Source organism: Protopterus annectens, chromosome 3.part0 (genome assembly GCF_019279795.1).
Source record: "Protopterus annectens isolate FY-2018-M chromosome 3.part0, PAN1.0, whole genome shotgun sequence".
Taxonomy (NCBI): Eukaryota; Metazoa; Chordata; order Ceratodontiformes; family Protopteridae; genus Protopterus; species Protopterus annectens.
The window spans coordinates 1,217,217,208-1,217,238,000 of record NC_056731.1 but is presented as its reverse complement, the minus strand read 5'-3'; the positions used below and the strand labels follow the sequence as shown (position 1 = coordinate 1,217,238,000).

The 20,793-nt window shown below is 37.3% G+C and overlaps 1 protein-coding gene across 1 annotated transcript in view; it reads right to left on the bottom strand.

The window, feature by feature from the left end:
* The window catches only part of BMP6 (bone morphogenetic protein 6), a 1,112,490-nt gene extending 1,092,884 nt beyond the window's left edge, over positions 1 to 19,606 (bottom strand). Inside the window, exon 1 of the mRNA XM_044065417.1 lies at positions 18,374 to 19,606. Coding sequence (XP_043921352.1) covers positions 18,374 to 18,806 — 433 coding nt within the window. The 5' untranslated portion in view covers positions 18,807 to 19,606. The remainder of the gene's footprint in view (positions 1 to 18,373) is intronic.
* Between the last annotated feature and the right edge of the window lie 1,187 nt (positions 19,607 to 20,793).

Below are 20,793 nucleotides of genomic sequence, written 5' to 3'. Positions count from 1 at the left end.
AAATAATCAATTAAAAATTAACTTGAAAATAATTTTTCAAATAAGTAACTAAACCTAAAAAAGATTTTTTGCAGTACATACTACCTCAAATAACTCTTTAATTTTAAAACGGCAGCTATGTTGCAGTTTTCATTCAAACCCGGAGCTCTGAATGCATCTAACATAAGCTGCCATTCGAGCTCACGGGTCTCCAAAAGGAGGGATGAAGGGCCACCTCTGATGCTAACCGGTACATGATCAATGCCCATAAAACTAAAAGAATGCCCAGGGTTTTTGTCAATATGCTTTGCCAACGCATTGTCACCCCTATTTTTCTTTATTGCATAAAGATGTTGATATATGCGTTCACGGACCTTACGGTCCATCTTGCCTATATAAAAGGCTGGGCAGCAATCACAGAAGGCAGCATAGACAACAGAACAAGTTTGACAATTTAACCTGTAATGAACCTGATACTTTTTGTTTCTAATTTCAAATGAATTTCCTGTTTTAATAAACCTACAATAGTTACAGAGACCACACTTAAATGTTCCTTTCTGTCTATTGAAAGTCTGTGTGGTCTCTTTCCTTTGTAGAAGCTCTTTAAGATTGCTACCTCTTTTGTACACTATATAGGGAAATGGGCCCAATTTATCCAAAAGATCTGATGTACTGGAAATAAAATGCCAATTCTTACGAATTATAGAACAAATGGCTTGGGAATTAGTGTTAAATGTGGTAACAAAACTTAAAGTGAACTTTCGTTCATCATTTGTAGGTGCAACATCAGCAGTAGTAGTCACAACTCCTCAGAAGGGGCAACACTACAATATGTATCAGTAAACGGAAGCACATTCTGATCAAGGAGGGGTTTATAAAACCCGTCCAGCCTTTTCTGGTTAACTTCCGTAAACAGTTCATCCAATAAGTCCATAGGGTAACCTCGGTTGCCAAACAACTCCTTTAAAAATTTACATTCAATAAGAAAATCAGCCAAGGTACTGCACATTCTCCCTGCTCTAACAAGCTGGCCCTTAACAATGGACCGCTTTTGTTTGAAGGGGTGGTAACTGGAAAAGTGCAGAAAAGAATTACAATATGTCGTCTTTCTATAAACAGTCGACAAAAAAAATTCTTATTTAAATCCTTGACTAATTTTACATCGAGATAATCAATCTCTGTTGTAGAAAATTTGTATGCAAATTTTAAAAATTCAGTAGTTTCATTAATAGCTTGTACAAATTCTCTTGCTGGTTCAGCCCCTTCCCGGAATAAGATGAAGATGTCATCTAGAAATCTAGTATAAAAAATGACATACTTCATCAACTCAGGTTTACTCAAAAGGAAGTGCTTTTCCCAGTAAGCAACAAAGAGGTTGGCAACACTTGCCCCACAAGGGGAGCCCATAGCTACCCCTTGTTTTTGTAGATAGCACTCTTTATCAAAGATAAAGAAGTTGGATGTAAGAACAATCTCCAATAACTCGGAAACTAATTCAGTTTCACTTTTAGGTGCTCCCAATTCAATCAATAACAGCCCAATCCATTCAACAGCTTCCAAATGTGGAATGGAAGTATACAGATCGACAACATCGATCGTTAAAAAGTTGTATGAACTGTCGAATGGAATATTATTGATGTTCCTTAGATATGTCCAGGAATCTTTACAGATACCTGGAATCAGTTTAAGATATTTTAACAGAATGCTGTCAATGAATCTAGAACAAGGGTGGGTCATAGATGAACGACCATCAACCAAAGCTCTCATAGGTGGGTTTAGGGCATCTTTATGAATCTTAGGGATGCCAAACATCACCGGAATTTTTTGGGGAAATATGTCGATAAAATTATAGACATCTAAATCAATCTTCCCAGCCAAAAATAAGTCCCTGTAGTAACCCCTAATTCACCTACGAGAGCCATTCACTTCATTCAAAGAAGCCAAATCATATGCTGGACTGTTTAGAATAAGGAGTATCCTTTCCTTATACTGAAACTCATCAAATAACACTAAGCCCCCTCCCTTATCAGGTTTAATAAACCGTACAGGTATTTCACTAAGATGTCGGAGCCCAATTAACTGCTCTTTAGTGATATTGAACTTAGAAAAGTCAATTTTACTCTGTAAAGAGGAAAAAAGATGTCTGACATCAACCTCACACATAGTTTCAAAAAGTTGTAAATTAGCGTGTAAAGGAGGGTTAAAAGAGCTAGACATTTTTAGCCCCATTAGTGCATTGGTGACTTCATTACTAAAAAACAGTTTCAAATTTAGTTTACGAGTGAAAGTTTTTAAGTCAATAATGACTTTAGCTAAGTTGCCTGTAGTGGTAGGAACAAAAATGTAGCCAAAGGCCAAACGTTCAACCAAATCAGGATCAATGTCAACAGTAGAAAAGTTGTATATCTTAAAGTCACCATTCTTGTTAGTAATAATCCTGGGGTGGCCTTCATGAGCAAAAGAGTCAAAATTAAGGTTGGGTATTAGTTGTACCTGTTCATTTTCCTGTTCACATAGGTCCTCTTGTTGCGTGCACCTAAAAAACCACTTCCATCATTACGGGAGGGAGGACCAGGTTTATTATACTCGGCCTTTGTATTATTATTTGCCTTGATTCTATTACTCCATCTAACTCCCTGGTTAGAGTCCTCTCCTAGTTCTTCAGGAGTGTCCACCCCAAAAGTATCATCCCCGACATCATCAGGGGTAGGGAAATCATCCCGACTAGGGTTTACACAAACTGAAACCTTAAGCTCCAAATTAGGGTAGGCTTTGTTGTGTTGGTAGGCAAGCCTATCCCTAATTAATTTCTTGTTTTTGTTATTTTTAAGCTTCTCCATTAGGGCATCGATACTCACAAAAATATGATTATAGTCGTATCTGAATTGTGTAAATTCAATGTCAAGTTTAATGGCATTGTCAAGGGAGTTAATTTCTTCCGTAAGAGAACTAATGTGCACCAAATAATGTTTCACAATGAGTTGAAGCAATTGCGCTCCTTGTTCTTGAAACAAAGTCTTAAGTTCCGTATAAAAAAGGCGGTCTGCTAGTAAGCCTGAAGGAGAAAAATTGTTCCTTAAACCTTTAGGTATCAAATTCTCACCAAGGCATTGTTGGAAATATGCGGACTCTAATTGCAGCTTTTTCAATTTTAGTAACTTACTGTCTAAAATTTTCAATCTATCGTTTATACTCTCCCCTCGGGGAGCCTGATGACAAGCATTAGAGCCTATATTATTTGGCTCATTCATAGGCAAAAATGCAAAGTTACCTGTATTCCCCATCCATTCGGAAAGGGAAAAGGTAGAGTTGTGGTTAGTGAAAGCACCATCAGTTCCGTTGGTAGTAGAAGCTGGATTGTGTGCCGGTCCTGTAGACCCATAAGCCGCGTTGATAGAAATGCCTCTATCCTCAAGGCGTTGTCAAGCTGGAAGTGCCCCATTGCAAGAAGGGAGAGAATTATTGTCAAGCGGTATGCCTGCGTTAACAGTCTGAACACCTTCGCTAAAAGAAACAGAAGGTACCGGCTGTCCTGCCGGAATTAAAGAGCCACCACTAGTTTGACCAGTTCTAGCCTGGAAGATGAAAACAGGTCCCATTGAGTTAGGTATGCTTTGCTGAAAGGCATCCATACGGGAGTTTAATAACTCAATCTTTTGGGTAAGCGACACCAGAAGGGACGAAACATCCATCCTTTCGTTACCAGCGTTAGGAGAGGTTGTCCCAAAGATATTAGGGCTGTTAGCGCTAACAGGGCTACCCATAGCTGTGAGACCACAAACTAAAAAAATATTTGAAAAAACTAAGTACAAAATCGCCGAAAGGTAGCCACTTAGTCCAACAAGCCACTCGTGGATATATCTTGAACGCTAATTTTATTTTACACAAAGGCGTTTTTAGCCACCAAAAAGCTAGCTTTTTCAGAAATACAAGAATACACTCATCATTCACAAGTTTTAAATAACACAACAGGAAGTGACTTAAAAGAGAATACATCCTTACATAGAAGCACCTTATCTCATTAAAATATTTTGGTCAAACTATAAAAGAAAAATAGATAAATATGTTCCTAAACAAGAAAAACACATCTAATCAAGATATGTAATAACAATAAAAAGCCTTAATTACAAAGGATCAAAATTAAAATATTTAATATAATATAATATATTAATATAATATTCAAAGCTGACAAAATAGTAGCTCACAATAAACTAGCAAGCCAGTTGTTTTAGGGATACACATGTCCTATCTGTGAATACAGCTTTCCTCTCTAACCCACCATAAAAAGAAAGTCACTGCCTATGCAGTTATATTGCTAGATTAGGATGAAAGAAGAGGTTCAAATGGCCACAGTCATGTATTTCAAGTGACAGCTGACATACATATAAAAAGCATGTCTCCTTACTCCTCACCCTTAACCCTCAAAGGCAACCACATGTATATGTGTCTAATGCATGTTTGGGAGGGAAGTGAAAAAATTATGATTACAGTAAAGTATTTTACTTTGATGCATCTACACAAACTATAATAACATTCTCTGTACACCTCTGAGCTCTGAGAAAAATAAAAGAAATAATGACCAAATTGTCCTCACTCTGAACACCTCTAAAGTTTGACTGTGATAAAAATTAAGCAAGTAATAATAATAACACAATCCTTATGCACTCACCCCCCCCACCCCCATAACCTACAGCAGCTTTCTGTTTACACATATCTGAGCAAGGCTGGATTTAGAATGGTTGAGGCTGAGAGCAGAGGCCATTATAAACTTTATCGTAACAAGATCATTTCACAGCCCTGTTCAGGATAAAGAATTTAATCAGAAAATTAATACATTTTTTTCTCATTTTTCCCCAACCAGCACTAGCTTTTGTGGGGCCCCCACATAGTCAAGGAGGATTAAGGGGGCTTGCCTGCAGCCACAGGTATGGCAGATACCTAAAGAGTGCTATGTTAGTTTTAGTGGAGAGAATTCTGCCAGCAGGGATTAACTAAGCCATAAACACTATGTCAGTGGTAAAATATTTAACGGAATTGTGAAGCTTGTTACTTGATAAAACACTGTTACTATAACTAGAGATTTCTTTGAATTTTAAAGGAGATATAAATAAGAGTTATTACTCAGCTGGTTTATTAAGTCCACAAGATTGTTGCATTAGTTTCTGTTGGTTTGGCAGACATGTTACAAAATATCAAGATAAGACAGGTTGCTGTGGTTGGGGGCCTCCCAGGAACAGGGGGCTCCCAGCAACTGCAGGGTTTGCTGGTGCCTAATACTGACTATGGTTGTGTCTAGAGGCAATATGCACCTTCTATTGTACCTAATTGTTCTGTAGTGACAAACAGTAGAGGTAAAGCTAAACTTGAGACTACCAGTAAGCAGGGACAGTGACTAGGAAACTGAGGCATACCAACATCACTTACTTTGTGCTTACTGTGGAAGATAAGCATACAATGTCCTACTGCAGCAAGTATTACTGCAGTAAGACTAGCTAAAGAGCAAACTACCACTTCAGTATAGAACCCTCTGAAACTTGATAAACGCTAACTAAATGCATTGAAGCTGCCTCAGAAGTTTATGTTATGGCACTCTGAATATCTTCTGATGCAATTAAACACAAGTGAATAAAGGTGTTGCTTTTCTATCAGAAAACTACTTTTTGACTTCCCATTACAGCTACTTTTTATTCTTAGTAAAAATACACCAACCATCGAAATGTTCCTAGACGCATTAACTTTCAGTAGATTTCAGAGATGTAATGCATCCTCCAAGTATAGTGGTTTTGAAGCACTACCTCAACTCTTTAGTATTGATTTTCACTTTCCCAAGGCAATGTCTATTGCAGAAATTTCTGAATTTCTGAGCCACATGGGCAAAAGGAAATCTTAGCTACACATATTTAGCAGATACTATGCTACAGATTACCTCCACAATTAAAAAATCCTGATTATGTGTCACCGCCTTGGCAACTGGAACAATGTGCATCAGTAGAAATAAAACTGTTAGTTCTGGTACAAAGGTGAGTGCAGTCAGAATGGGAACCAAAGTTCCAGTATTTTACATTCAGTTGGTTTCCATTTCTTGTTTTAAATGAATTAGCTGCTTAAATGCATAGCTCGTTTCTTCCATTTCTGAAACAGTAATCTGTCTGTTTTCTGGGGGAGAATTAATTTTCTGTCGCTCACATTAGGTAAGTTTATACACATCACCTTTTGGTTTCTACGTTTCTTTTTCTTTTTTTCTAAATTGTATGATCACTTGGGATCAAAAGCTGTTTGAATGAGGCTGGACTTGCTTTCCTCAACTTTAGCGGTATTGTTTGCAAATTTTTCTTTATTGTTTTTTTTTTCATGACATCTGAAGTTTTAATTGATCTTGCAGCAATAACATCAGCTGGATGTGTATTAAAGATGGTTTGAGCTGATTAGAATTGCTATAAATACTGCAAATTGCTGGTTAGCTTTGCTCTATGAAGTTTGTCAGGATGCAGAATATGAGTTCTGTGAGACCAGAGCCAATTTCAGCCTTCTTGCATTCTGTAAAATGCACCAAGCTGTGCAGTGATAATTGCCAGTAGTCACCTACCATTTCTTAGAGTGAGGAGATTAACGGGGTATGTTGGAGAAAGGAAGTGTTTCATAAACTACTGTCTGAAAATGCAAAGATCAAACCCACCTTAGACAGTATGGTCATATGAACCCTGGTGGCTAGGGTTACCACCTGTCCCACTTTGTGAGGGACAGTCCCTCTTTCAGCAGTTGTGTCCTGCAAAAATAAATGTAAAAATGGCAAATGTCCTGAGATTTTAGGACAAAATTATTTCCTATATTTTATGTAATAGTTGCATAAAACAATTATTCTGTATCTGAAACACCTAAATGTTATAAGAAACAGAATAAGCAACTAAAATGCTACAAGAATAAGCTTTTATTTAGACAAAAAAGTGAAGTTCTGTCCTTTGTACTGGCCATGGGTATGTTTCGGCCTGCAAAAAACTGCTATTTGTACCAAAAATGTCCCATTTTGGGCATTTGAAAAGGTGGCAACTCTACTGGTGGCAGAAGTGTGAATGGCCTAAACTGCTAGACAGAATGAAGGGATAGTGCATCCAAAATTGGGAGCCAAAGGACTCATTGAATTCTCAGAATATTGCCTGAATGCAATGTGTCAGGAGAGTGGACTGCATTCATTGAAGAATTGCTGATAGGACTGCTTGTGAAATCTCCATTTGGAGTTCAAAACAATATGAAGTATAAGTTTGTGTAGTTCTCAGCGGTGCCATTTTAGGGACAAAGGATTGATATTTTAAATTACCTACTTTTTGAGATAACTTTTTAATTTTTCAGATAAGACACTACAAAGCTCAGTTGTGGCTTGGTAGGATGTCAGAAAAAGGATTTAATAAGTGAAACAGTCTGGCAGATAGTGTAAAGGATTAAGGAAACAAGCTGCTAATGAGCTGTTCCCTATAGTACAGCTTTAGTTGAGAGTATTCCTTCAGCCCTTGTTTGTCTACTGTGTGACCTTGAACAAATCACTTAACCAGACAATATTTTGGGGGAATTAGGCTATGCTCCTCAATAGTCTCCTGGACTACATGTCTGGTAACCACCTGACAGACATAAATCAATGCCCAGATTCCACAGATTAATGCTAGACCTTCCTTGTCTGGCTGTGAGTGCCTCTGCCCTGAAAGTATTGGTGTGTGGGGTTTCCCACATCCATCAGGCACTCTGTATGAAAGTATTCCTCTTATGCCATAAGGAAAGCATCAGAGGAAAGGATATGCTCTGTGTCAGTTGAATGATGAACAAGACCAATGGACATATAGTGTAGTGCATATGACATCAGGAAAAAGTTATTTGCAGTGGGGTTCAAATCATGGCTTTAGGATTTAATATTCTACGTGTAATTTCCTTGATGGTGAAGGAAAAGTTGCCTATTTAATTGATATTACTGAAGAAACAAGCACAAACATGCCTAATTTATTCAATAAATGATTTATTATTGCAGGCTAAACCAGTAAAGTTAAGCGTTCTTTTCTTCCTTATTTTACCATATGCTGAATGCAGTGCAGTTGCACTAATAAACACTTCTTTGTAGTGTGTGTTGTCTGTCAGGAAGGGCTGGTTTGGAGTTTATTCACTGTGAAGATAATGGTTTGTCTGATGACAGGGGTTTCTAAACTGACATTTGCCCCATTGTTTATTCTCTATTTTGGAGAGCAGTTTTGACTTTTTGTTTCCGTCTTTTTTACTAATGCTTGTTTTCAGTGCTACTAGAATGCAGACATCTCTGCCGAGTGTTTTTTGTTTTTTTTTTTTTTATACAAGGTTTCTATTCATTTGCAGTAGCCTTGTGTTTTTGGTGTATTTTGGACTTGTATCTTTAATTGACCACGGGATGCATTTTTTTTCCTGTGCTCACTATATAGACTGCATTGCTTTGTCCCATTATGCTTGTTTCTTGGGTGGCCTAGGGAGATGGAATGAACTCTGTTGTGTATCCGCTATGTGCGAACTGAGTGCATATCCAATAGTAGGATGTAGCTTTTATAAGCGGGCTTGTGACTATATGGAATTGTTTGCTATAGGAGGATCGTGCTATTAATTAACTTTCTAAATTGTTCTTTCTCTCTTATAGATTACTAAGTCAAATATAAGATAATGATTGTAATACTCAGAATATTATGGATTTAGCAGATTCTTCTGGGGGGTAATGGTACTTAATGACTGATCTGCTGAAAGGTTTTGGAGTGAGAATGTCCTTTCTTTTGAGATATGTGAGACATGATACTGTGCAATACATACTGCCTGTAAGGCAGGGGAGGAGTTTGGTAATGCGAGCGCTATCAAAATGTGGGGTCACCCCTCACATAGTCACTTACTGTATAGTCTGCAATCCAGAGATCAGTGGAGTAGGTCTGTAATCAAAGTTAAGGACAGCAGAGGGTTTAGAATGTTAAATAGGTTAGGGAAAGATATAAATGTCAGCTTGTCCTGAAAGAGTTGGATAGGCTTGGGCACAAACTGTCATGATTCAAATATCCTACTTGAGGGATGGTATTCCTCAGACTTGCAGATCCTGGGTCAGCAGTGAGCTGGGGGATAATATAGCTTCTATAATAGGTGGAATTTTGTTATTGCTCAAGGTAAAGATGTACCTTAAGATTAAGTTACTGGCTCTTCCACTGAATGCTAAAGTGAATGAATAAAATATCTGTATGATTTGCCAAGGAGATATGGGTAATTGGAGCCTTCAGTGTGTACAATGGTTTTATTGCTTAGGTATAAGTCAGTGCGAGCAGTTCTGTAGCAAGCAGCATTATCTTTATTGGCATGCACAGAGTAGCTGAACGAGAACCATAGCAATATTATTTCTGCAGTCTCTCCTTTTGTCTTATGCTTGTACAGTTCTCTCTCTCTCTCTCTCTCTCTGTTAAGTCATTAGGTGAAGCACAATATTGTGTAGTAGTTTCATGATGAATTCCATTTCTTTTCATAACCTTACAAATTTCATATTAAAGAAACTGGATCCATTACCTAACATCCACACTGTGGATTATCATATAAGCTAAAAGTTTTGCCAAGTTTTTTTACTGTTTGCAAACAGACTAACAGTGTTCTTGGCATATAACTCCATCCACTTTGAATGAGAATCTATCAAAACTAAATTTGTTTTCCCAAGGAATTACCCAATATTTTTCTTATGTAATGTAGACTATGACTATTTAGGCCATTCAGATAAACGCAACACTGCATTTCACTGACTTACTACTTCTTTGATTCATTTCCTGTTCTGTGAGAAATGAAATGCTGTCATGGCTTACTGGTTAAGTACTGTGACCATAGTGCACAGTATCCTGAGTGCGAGTCCTGTCACTGCTTTTTAGGTTGGAAGGGTGGCCTAATGGTTAAGGTATTTTGCCTTACAAACACAAGGTACAGGGTTTGAGTCTCACAAGGGATAATTGGCTAGGCTTAAAATGGCTCACAAGGGCAGTTTGCTTAGTACTAACCTATGAACCTATTTTGTGCTCTTACTCTCTTCTCAGATTTTACAGAACTTACTTGAAGTACATGTTTCTTTTCTATAAAAACGACAATCAGTGGCTTCCAATCTGTAATATATATATATATATCTATCTATATATATATATATATATATATATATATATATATATATATATATATATATATATATATATATATATATATCGATGTATATCTACATATATATTGGTCCCTATCAGTTGATTGAGTTTTCAGAAACTCTAACTCCATATGGCCGAGTCCATATGATTGAATTTTTGAAAACTCAAAGCTTCTGAATGGAGATCGCAGTACAGCAGGGTTCGGGAAATTTACCTTTTTCTTCACTGCGTGCAATCTCAGAGTTTGTATATATAATTTAAAGGTGTGTAGGGGATGCAGGCATTTGCTCCCCTTTCAAAAACGTAAAAAAAAGGGTAGATTTTTGTGGGGTGTTTTTTTTTAGTATTTTTCATATGGTCACTTCAATATTAATTTTGAATTTCTGAAAAGTTGATCATCTGACATAGACCTATATATATATATATATATATATATATATATATATATATATATATATATATATATATATATATATATATGTGTGTGTGTGTATGTGTGTATGTGTATGTATATAAATATATATATATATATATATATATATATATATATATATATATATATGGGTCTACTTCAGAATAGTGAAATTCCAAAACACTGAAGACCAAAATGCTGAGACGAGAATCACAAAAGTTAAAATGCTGAACCGCGTAAGTATTCCCAGGAAAGTAAACAGTTGCCCAATGTGGGGAATCATGCCCTTTTCCCCACTGTAGGTGCGATAATGGCATTGGTATATATAGTTAGGATATAGTTAGGGGGTGTGGGGGGTGCAGCCCCTTACCTAGGAGGGTTTTATATAGTGTGGTGTGTTTTAATGTGGTGTTGGGCAAGTGTTTACTTGCCCTGGGAATACTTACAAAGTTCAGCATTTTAACTTTCGTGATTCTAGTCTCAGAGTTTTGGTCTTCAGCGTTTTGGAATTTCAATATTACGAAGTAGATCCGTATATATATATATATATATATATATATATATATATATATATTAAAACCTCAACCAGACAAATAATTAGGCAATGCCCAGATTCCACAGATTAATGCTAGACCTTCCTTGTCTGGCCGTGAGTGCCTCTGCCCTGAAAGTATTGGTGTGTGGGGTTTCCCACATCCATCAGGCACTCTGTGTGAAAGTATTCCTCTTATGCCATAAGGAAAGCATCAGAGGAAAGGATATGCTCTGTGTCAGTTGAATGATGAACAAGACCAATGGACGTGAGTAAAGTTTTATACTTTTGAGGTGCTCATTTTTGTTTATTTTCACACATCCACAACACATATTTGTGTAACAAGTAACTCAGTTGGCTTTGTAAAGTTACACAGCCAGTTAAGAACTTGTTTTCATAATTCTGTAAATCCAAATAAACCTACAGCTCAGCAAGTTCTGTAGGAGATGAAGCCTGCACAACAATTTATATTTTAATTTCTGCAGGTAGTTAGGCATATGCATCAGCTACGTATACTAATGTACTTCTCTTGCAAAGAACACACATTTCTATCTTCTGTGTTTTCATACTTTGTCTAATTTATGCAAATGTTCCTCAGTATAACACTGGGATATAATCTGATAAAAGTAACATATAATATAATCCAATAAATAGAAAAATGGTTTTCAGTGTAATGCAATAAACTTTGATCATTCACTGCATGTAGCAGTTACAGAACACATTTAAAAAGGTAAACAGTTACATGCATGCACTGCTTCATAAGTATTTATAGTTACTAGGCATGTAGGCTGGGTGACCATGGAGAAGCCTTGCCCGATTTTCCCAATAGCCCCTGAGCACTGTCTGTTTAAGTCACACAGTAGGCAAATGAAGGCTAATGGAATCAAACTTTAGACTACAGAAGGCAGCTAGGGAGAAAAACTCAGACAGTACATAGGTAATTGCATTTGCATCATACATTTAAAGTTTCAGAGGTACATACAATCATTACATAGAACTGCAGAAGATATTGTTTACACTGCTAAACTGAAAAGTTCAGTAACAGGAAAATAGTATTAATTATATGCATAATAAAACAATGTGATATTTAGTTCATTAGAAATTAAATAGTCTGGATGTAATTTACTAAGATACAGAACTTTAGCAGTGAGTTATATACCTTGAGTTACCAAATCCTGTGAAATGAGGATAAATTTGTTAATAATGACGAAGAGATAGGCATGAAGAGGAATGGTATGTGTAGTAAGATGTCAGATATGATAGCAAAGATCTGGGTTTTGTATAACAGTTCATAGGTCCAAGATTATAGGTAGAACAGCATGTGAACACATGTGTATGCATGTCTTAACTCATGTTATACATAAGGCACAGGGTCCTGTTTTAAACATATTACTTGATTAACAGTTATCTTATAATACCAGCAGAATGAAACAGTTCTAGAACACCTCAGGTACCACAGAGAGAAGAGCCCCTTGGATACCCCCCCCACACACACACACATTCACACTTGTCTGTGAGTTTACTGACATAGTGAGATACTGCCAACTTTATAAAAGTAATGAACATGGCACTGGATCACTTGAAGTGCAATTTTACTCACTGAGGACTACAGATTTTGCATAATCTTTCCCCCTCTGGTATTATTATTATTACTGTTATAGATACAAGATTATGTGAAATGAGGTAAAATAGCTCAAATACATTTTCTGAGACCATTGCTCTGCTAAAGACATTTACAGACATTATTTCTTGTAGGGCTTCAGCTAATAATAAACTGTTGGAATTATCTGATAATGGCACTAGATGTGATACTAAGCACATGTAAGACAAAGTCATAGAAATTTCAAAACCCACTGCTGTATCTGATTTTAACACAGATACAGCAGTGTCAGAAGGATTCTACCTTGTGAAGTTACTTCAAACACATCTATAACTAGGTCAGTGCGATCAGATCAGCTTAGCACAACGCCCCCCTACAACAAAAGTGTCAATACTGTGTACATTTAGTACAGAAAGGGGCATGGACAAGAGAAAGTAAGACCCCTGACGTTCCAGCACACAGGTGGTAATAAATATTCAAGCCATTAAAGTGTGAAACACATAGACATGAAAAAAGATACAGAGTAAACAGTGCAACAGAACTTCAAAAACATTGATGCACTGTAATATAGTATTAATCTGCATTGTGTCAAGAATCTAACTAAAAGTGCCACTTAGGTTAATTCACTTATTTGATCATAACAGTAAATTCTTAAAAATTCTGGCTGCTAACTGTATCTGTTCTGTGTGTGTGTGTGTGCGTGTGACGTGTGTGTGTGTGTGTGTGTGTGTGTGTGTGTGTGTGTGTGTGTGTGTGTGTGTGTGTGTGTGTGTGTGTGTGTGTGTTTGTATATATACATAGATGCATGCATATGTATGTGCATATGTGTGTGTTTGTGCACGTGAGCACACGCACACGTGTGTGTGTGTGTGTTTGTGTGCGCGTGTCCATGTGCATATGTGTGTGCATGTATGAGTGTCTGTGTGTTTACTGGGAGGCAGATGATGATCCAGGTTGAGATCCTTCTTTATACTTTTGTTCCTCAAAAAAGCTACATATTTCAACATTAGAATGAGCTTAAACAGTCTGTGCAGCAAAAAGAAAAAAAATCTACACTTCAGCTGGTTAATTACATTACATTTTTACATCATGTTGGGAGACTCCAGTAGGCTGAAGAAATTTTCAGCCAACCATAACTTCCAGATATGACATCAGCATGCAGTTAACATGCTGGAATTGCTTTCTTTTATACTGCACAAAGTGTTAATGTTTTACCAAAGTTTTACTAGATGGCACAAAGCTGATATAAATATAAATAGGCCCGGGGCCAATTTTCATACCTACATATGTACTGCAGTTACACATGCACTACAAATGATTACATTTGGGCAGCTAATTATATCAAGTTGCTTTTTTGCTTTCAAGCTGTAAGAGACCTATCCATTTTCACAGTCAATGTCAAATCTGTTTATTTTGGCACTTGAAGAAAAACACATGTATTATGGTAATTTATTGCTCATAATTGTGTATGTTTTGCTTAATAAACTCCTTCAGAAAGAGTATGGCAAAAAATATGTGACAGTTAAACAGCAAACTGCCCCAGAAGTTAATGGAGCTGAACAGTGGTATAACTCTCTGAAATAACCTATTACTCTGTTGGGGCTAAGTCTTTCATTTGAGTTGCCGAGTTATAAACTACAAACTGTAAAAACTGTGTGGAGATACCTGCAACATTTGGGTGGACCTGTTGGGCCAAAATTATTCAAAAGGCCTTTCTCAATAAGTATATCTGTAGACATTTAAGTAGCTCTTGCCATGTCTAATGTATAATGTTTATGTTAACAGTAGAATTAATAAGCAAGAACAAGCTATAGGTTAAGTCTCACCTTCATCATTAAAATTAAGTAATGCAAAAGCATAAAACAATCCCCCATCAATAAATAATACTCTGATAAAATTTCAAAGAACTAACGACATTTTATCTACTTAAGAAAAATAAAGAAAATATAGTAAAAATCTACTAATGTTATTAGTGACAATTTCAAATAGAAAATCCTGGTCACTGCAAAGACGTGTACATATTCACCACATGAATCAACATAAAGTATTACACAACAAAACCTGCTTTTCTGTTTTGTATCAGTATCTGCTATTCAGGCTATAAAAAAGGTTAATAAATTCATTAATATAAGGTTACTTTAATATGGACAACTGGAGGCAGATCAGCATTGTTCCACTGTAAATCCTGACTGCCAGTGATGTTGTTATGGGTATATCTGCTTATCCCATGGATTCATATTCCAAAACTCTGCCAAGAATAGTGATTCTGAATAAAGTTCATAAAACAGATTTAAGAGCACAGCAGAGTTAAAAAATGAACAAGCTGCTTAAAAGCAGTCTGAGTCCTTGAACCCCATTCAGTTGAATTCAAGTGAATGAACATGCAACCACTTCCAAAACATGCAATCTAAGGAGACAATGTCCTACGTAATATAATTAAATCAGAGGTCAACAGACTCTGGGATAAGTTATGTTTCCTTTTGTTGAATTGCCCTTTCAGTCAACCATTCCTGATCAAATGAGAATTGTGGACTTTGCCTGCTATGAATTAACTAAATACTATTTAAAACAAACTACTGCAACAGCCACTGTTAGAGAAGCATCTGTTTATGTGACCAGTAACTCGGGTTACATTAGAAATACAGGTGAAAGCCAACAAAATGGGGGAAGCCTGAGTGACAGACAGCCTGCTCTCCTATCCTTTGGATTGAGACAGGGAATGAGGAATGGAGTGTGACAAGTTGGCTTCCCTAACTGATAATGAGCTGCTTCCTGTAGTCCAGGGTTTGATTCCCCCTACCTATGTATGACTCTAAAAAAGTGAATTAACTAGACAGTGCTTCCAGCCTGAGTCTTGAAAAGGTCCACGTGGATCAGTGCTCCATTTAATTTAACAAACATAGCAAGTAAATGAATAAATTAATAAATACTTGAACAGTAGCTTAAGAAGGATTTTAGGAGTTCAGACAAAGTGTAGGGAGGAGAGTGAAAATGAGGAAGGGAACAGTCAGACAATCTATGTAGACAAGAGACAAAGGAAGAAGAAGGGGCAAGATGACATATTAAACCAATTTAAAAAGTACTAGCAGCATGCGGAAAACTCTAGTCCTGTATTTGCATCCTTAGTTCTAGTGCTCTTATTCTGAGAAGAGTGAGACCCCACTGTCCAAACAGTAGCAGTCTCTAGTAAAGAATACATCAGGGCATCAAAGGTCAGCCCTCTGTCTAGTTTGACATAACATTACCCTGCATTTGAGATCCTTTACCAGTGATGTACATTCTAAGAAATGGAGACATTTTTTCACATGTACCTTTATGCTGCTTAATCTGTATAGTACTCCAAAAATGTTTACAAATTTCATTCATATATTGTGCTGCTGTTATAATGCATCATGCTGCATTATATTATACCATTTGCACTGCACAGCATATTAAAACATTGATATACCTGAATGCACAAGCCTGGAATATGCTTGAGATACTGGCATCACACTATGAGAAGTAGTGATGACACTGTCAAAGCACAGCAGCTTAGAATACTGATACATTATTGCATTATTGAATCCCTTCAAGCTGTTACAATCTGTTTGTATTTAACATGAACCAACATGGGACACTTCTGTAGAAGGCTCCTACTTCCTGTCATGTAACTTTCTGGTCATCATTTCACACTATGTCTACAGCAAGCATGGATTTCCAGACACTGTCTGAAATAGACTGTTCAAGCAGTGGCATTCCCAAAGTAAAACAGAGTAATTAGAACATCATTTTTTTATGCCTGCAACAGACATTCTGACCTGTACCTCATCTCAGTATGTAAACAGGAGAAATATCATGACAAGGGAATATTCTTAGGTGTGATAAATCTCAGCAATGCATTGTGCACTTCTCTTAGTCATGCCTAAAGAATGAGTGATAGTTTATTTCATCTTTGTTTATCAAATAAGGTCCACTATGTGTAGTTGTTTGTGTTTATGGGGAATTTACAATTTATGGCATGTATGTGGAAAGAAGCTGGAAAACTCATATTCTAGTATGCTTTAAGCAAATCACTCATGATTTTTCACCTAGTCATTAAGACATACTGATAAACTTCTACATGTTTAATATGCCAGATGGTTTCATAAAAATCTAGGCTTATAGTGTATTGTAATAAATATTTAAAATGCCTTATTTGTAGTAATTCTAATCTAGGTTCACTTTTCTTTGTATGCTGTAGTGATATTTTGCAGCTATTGCCGATATTCTAAAGCATCACAATATTCACTTGCCAATAATGTAATTTCTGAGGTGCAATAAATGTTGTATACTATATGTCATCTTCAAGAGAATATTACCTACATTATACCGGCACGTTTAATAGTCCTCAGAGCCAAGCATAAATTCTAACATACCTCTCTGCTGTCCAGATTTTCACCTTATATATTTTGGTCTGTTCCTTATAAAATTGGTATTTTTCTGGCAAATCACTGAGGACTGAATTCACTAAATAATTACATACATTTCAGTTTCAGACTTTATATCATTCAGAAAATTATTGCTAAAACAAAACCTGATATTCTAGCAACTTTCTAAGTTTATAAGAGCAGTATTTAAAATCTGTTCCTATTTTTGTGCCTTTGCCCCGACATTATTTAGGCTTTGTCCAGATTTCCTTGCACTAAGAGGTTGAAAACCAGTTTTACTGAAGGGCAAGGTACCTTTATTTCAAATTTGCTCTCTCCCAGCTCATAGCTTATACTGATGCACAAGAAATATATGTTCACAACACTCAGGTTATCTGTATAATGGCTTACATTATATGCCTTGTTATGGTAGCTTTGCATTATGTAACGCAGCTCTGAATCTGAGAAAGGCTGGTGCTGGTAATGGTTTTAAGAGTAGGACTTTAATAACATCTGAACTCTACATCTGCAGTTCATTTTTATTTTTCCAGTTTCTTGGAATGTGCTGCTTTCAAGGAATTGGAAATGCTCTGAAGACAGTTAGATAGCTTGAGTCATACCTGTCAACCTCTTTTTAAATCCTGCTCTTACAAATTTAGAAAGTTGATAGAATAACAGGTTTTGCATTAGCATGAATTTTCTGAAGAGTATGAAGTCTGAAACTCAGATGCATGTCATTATTTTCTAACTTCAGCCTGTAATGATTTGCCACTAATTTGCCAGAAAACCACAATTTTATGAAAACTGAACTAAACATATGAGGGAGAAAGCTGGACATTCTGCAAAACTCTGTACAGTTGAGAGGTATGCTGTGTGTTTACAGCAGCCCTATTCACAGGGTTCTAATATTTTTAATTGTTTAGTGTTAACTACACTTCATCAGACATCGATAAACGTTTAATTGTGTTTACTAAGCTAAATGGTTTTGGGGTGAGTGCACGTACATGTTCTCTTCTTTGGGGACCCGATGGTAAAAATGGAAGTCTTCGCTAAAATTTAAAACACTACACAAAAGTACAATAGTACTAGCCTGCTACATGTTTGCATGCACTTCTGCATTGTGGGTCAACCTACATCCCTGGAACAGTTTTACTTTTTTTTTTTTTTTTTACCTCACGAAAATGTCATGACTTTGTTCTTGGCAATATAATTGAGCTTAAGTAGCAGGGAGCTAAATCCAACTAATGATTATCTGCCATTATCGATGGTCCTGGAAGTTATGCAATAAAAACCTTGGAGGTCATAACTCACCCAAATTAACAAAACTCATGACCATGTCAGCATCACTTAGAAATGCACTGTCTTGCACGCTGGGAAGTTGGGAATTTGGTGTGGTAGTCCCACCGCTGTTGTATTCACTGAAGAATGCTTCATCCTCCCCTTCCTCTTCGGCATCTCGCTGACCAGATGTCATGGAGTTGTACAGATCCAGCATGAAGAGAGGGGCAGAGTTGTACTTGCCAGGCTGTACGTGCGGTCGAGGTCGGTGGGGCAGCCCCAACACTGACAATATCTCCCTCTGCACCTCGCGCTTTTCGTGGCTTTTCAATCGGCGATAAACAAAACTTGAATGCAGCTCATTGTTGCTGTCCACTAGTAAATTACTGCTACCGGCTACTGTCAGAAGAAAAATCCGCCAACAACAACATCCCCAAATAAGTACACCTCCAAAACTATGAGCCATGATCCAACAACGGTGCAAGTGCTGTGATCTCCCTTACTTATACTGCACTCAGTCAGTCCTTGGACAATATCTCAGTGTAGATCCCAGCCAGACAGGAGGTGGCAATCACTGGGCAGTACAGTGTGCCAACAGGATAACTGCGTAAAGATCGGACCAGCAACCCACTGGCTACTTACAAGGGCGCACCGTGCAAGTAAGTTCAGCGCTTAGACTTGAACCCACGGCTCTTTTTCTTAGCAAACTTTGTCTGCCAGCTCCTGTTTGTACACTTTGCCCAGGTCCTTTGTCCAGGTTTGTTGATTCTCGGTTCCTTTTTCAGGGTAAATTATATTTCAAACATTGTGTCCCCGTCAGGTCAGTGCCCACTGCCAACCAAGTCTACCGTCAAATCAACGCTAGGTGATCAGCGGGTAATCTGCTGACCGCTGTTAGGAAATATTTGTTACATTTCTTAAAAGCCTTCCACATTAAATCGGTGGCAGTAAATCAGCATTCTAACACTCCAAGGAATGCATATATCAGTTAATTCTCTCCCTATTTTCTTGCCTCCAGAGCAGACCTTTATTAACGTTTTAAGGACCTGATATGCACAATGTGTGGGATTATTTCGTTAACCACTGTTATAAATTGAGTATTCTTCTCCTACAGAAAGCGTTGCAACTGTGCTTTATTATCTCCAAACTGACATACTCAGGTGTTTCCTCAATTACTGTGTATTGAAATTTGGCGTACACTTTCAGTGAGCCTGCACTGCCCCACAGTTTTTCCTTTCTGTTTTGCAGGTCAGCAGCTTCCACATCTGCTCTGGAAAGCTCTACTGTTCCCTGCGCGAGCGCTCCAGCAGGTACTACGGGGAAACTCTGGGCTCCGCCCCTAGACAAAATAGACATCGAGATTGGCCAATAGACATCTACCCTGTAAAGTTGTCATCCGAGAATGAAAAGTGTTTCCACAAATATTGATACTTACTACAAAGTCTGAATGAATTGCAAAGTCAGAGTGATTGTCAGTATTTTAAAGATGACGGAAATCTGTGCGATAACACAGGGACAATGCATTTCATTTTATATGGGGAAGAGGTACATTTTTCGTGTGCTTCAAGTTACCTCGTCTAGACTCTACCCAAACTCCTACTTGAAAAGAGAGGAGAAGAAGAGCTGAGTAACCTTCTCACATCTCTCAACCTTCCATCTCCAAAATGAGGAACACTGCGTGTCACAATGTGGAACAAAGCGGCAAAATGTGGAACACCTACTTACAGCTTAGTAACAACTTCAACTAGGAAGCTCACAGGATGGTTAAAATGTGCTACTTTATAATTATACAATGTTCTTTTGATGAATTAATATGATTCAGCACTATTTGCCAAATATTTCAGTTAAAAAACTAAGTCTGAATGTGTGACATACTCTTTTTATGTGGAACTTCGAGGAGCATGAACTTTTTAAGAGCCAAAATGAGGAACGTTCCTCATAATGAGGTACACTTGAAAAGTATGACCCTTCTTAACTTTTAAGAGGTCACTCTTTACCATTTCACATTTACAGATATTTGGATGTTTTTATTTGTGGCCTTGCCAGGGTAGGCTCCTTTTCCCTCATCACCCTGCATCAGATAAACTGACCACTGGAATGCCTGGTGGAGAATGAACGGGAGGACATTCCTTTGTGCAGGCTGACTTCAGTTTGATAAATACAATAATAATAACCACAACAACAACACTGGGATGCCTTCACAGATGCTAGTAGCAGCTGAAAGAGGAGCACTAGATTAGTGCACGAGCAGCAGCAGTAGCAAATATAAATGGTAGCAGTAAAAGTAATAGTGTCATTTGGCTGAAACTTACTACTAAAAAAGACAATTAGGTTAGGAAATTCGCTATGTTTTGCTCCAAACAATAGAGTTGTTATTTGAATTGTCCGTAAACACATGCAATCCTTATATCAACCATTAAGCTGTATTTTACTTTCCCTCTTACCTTCCAGTT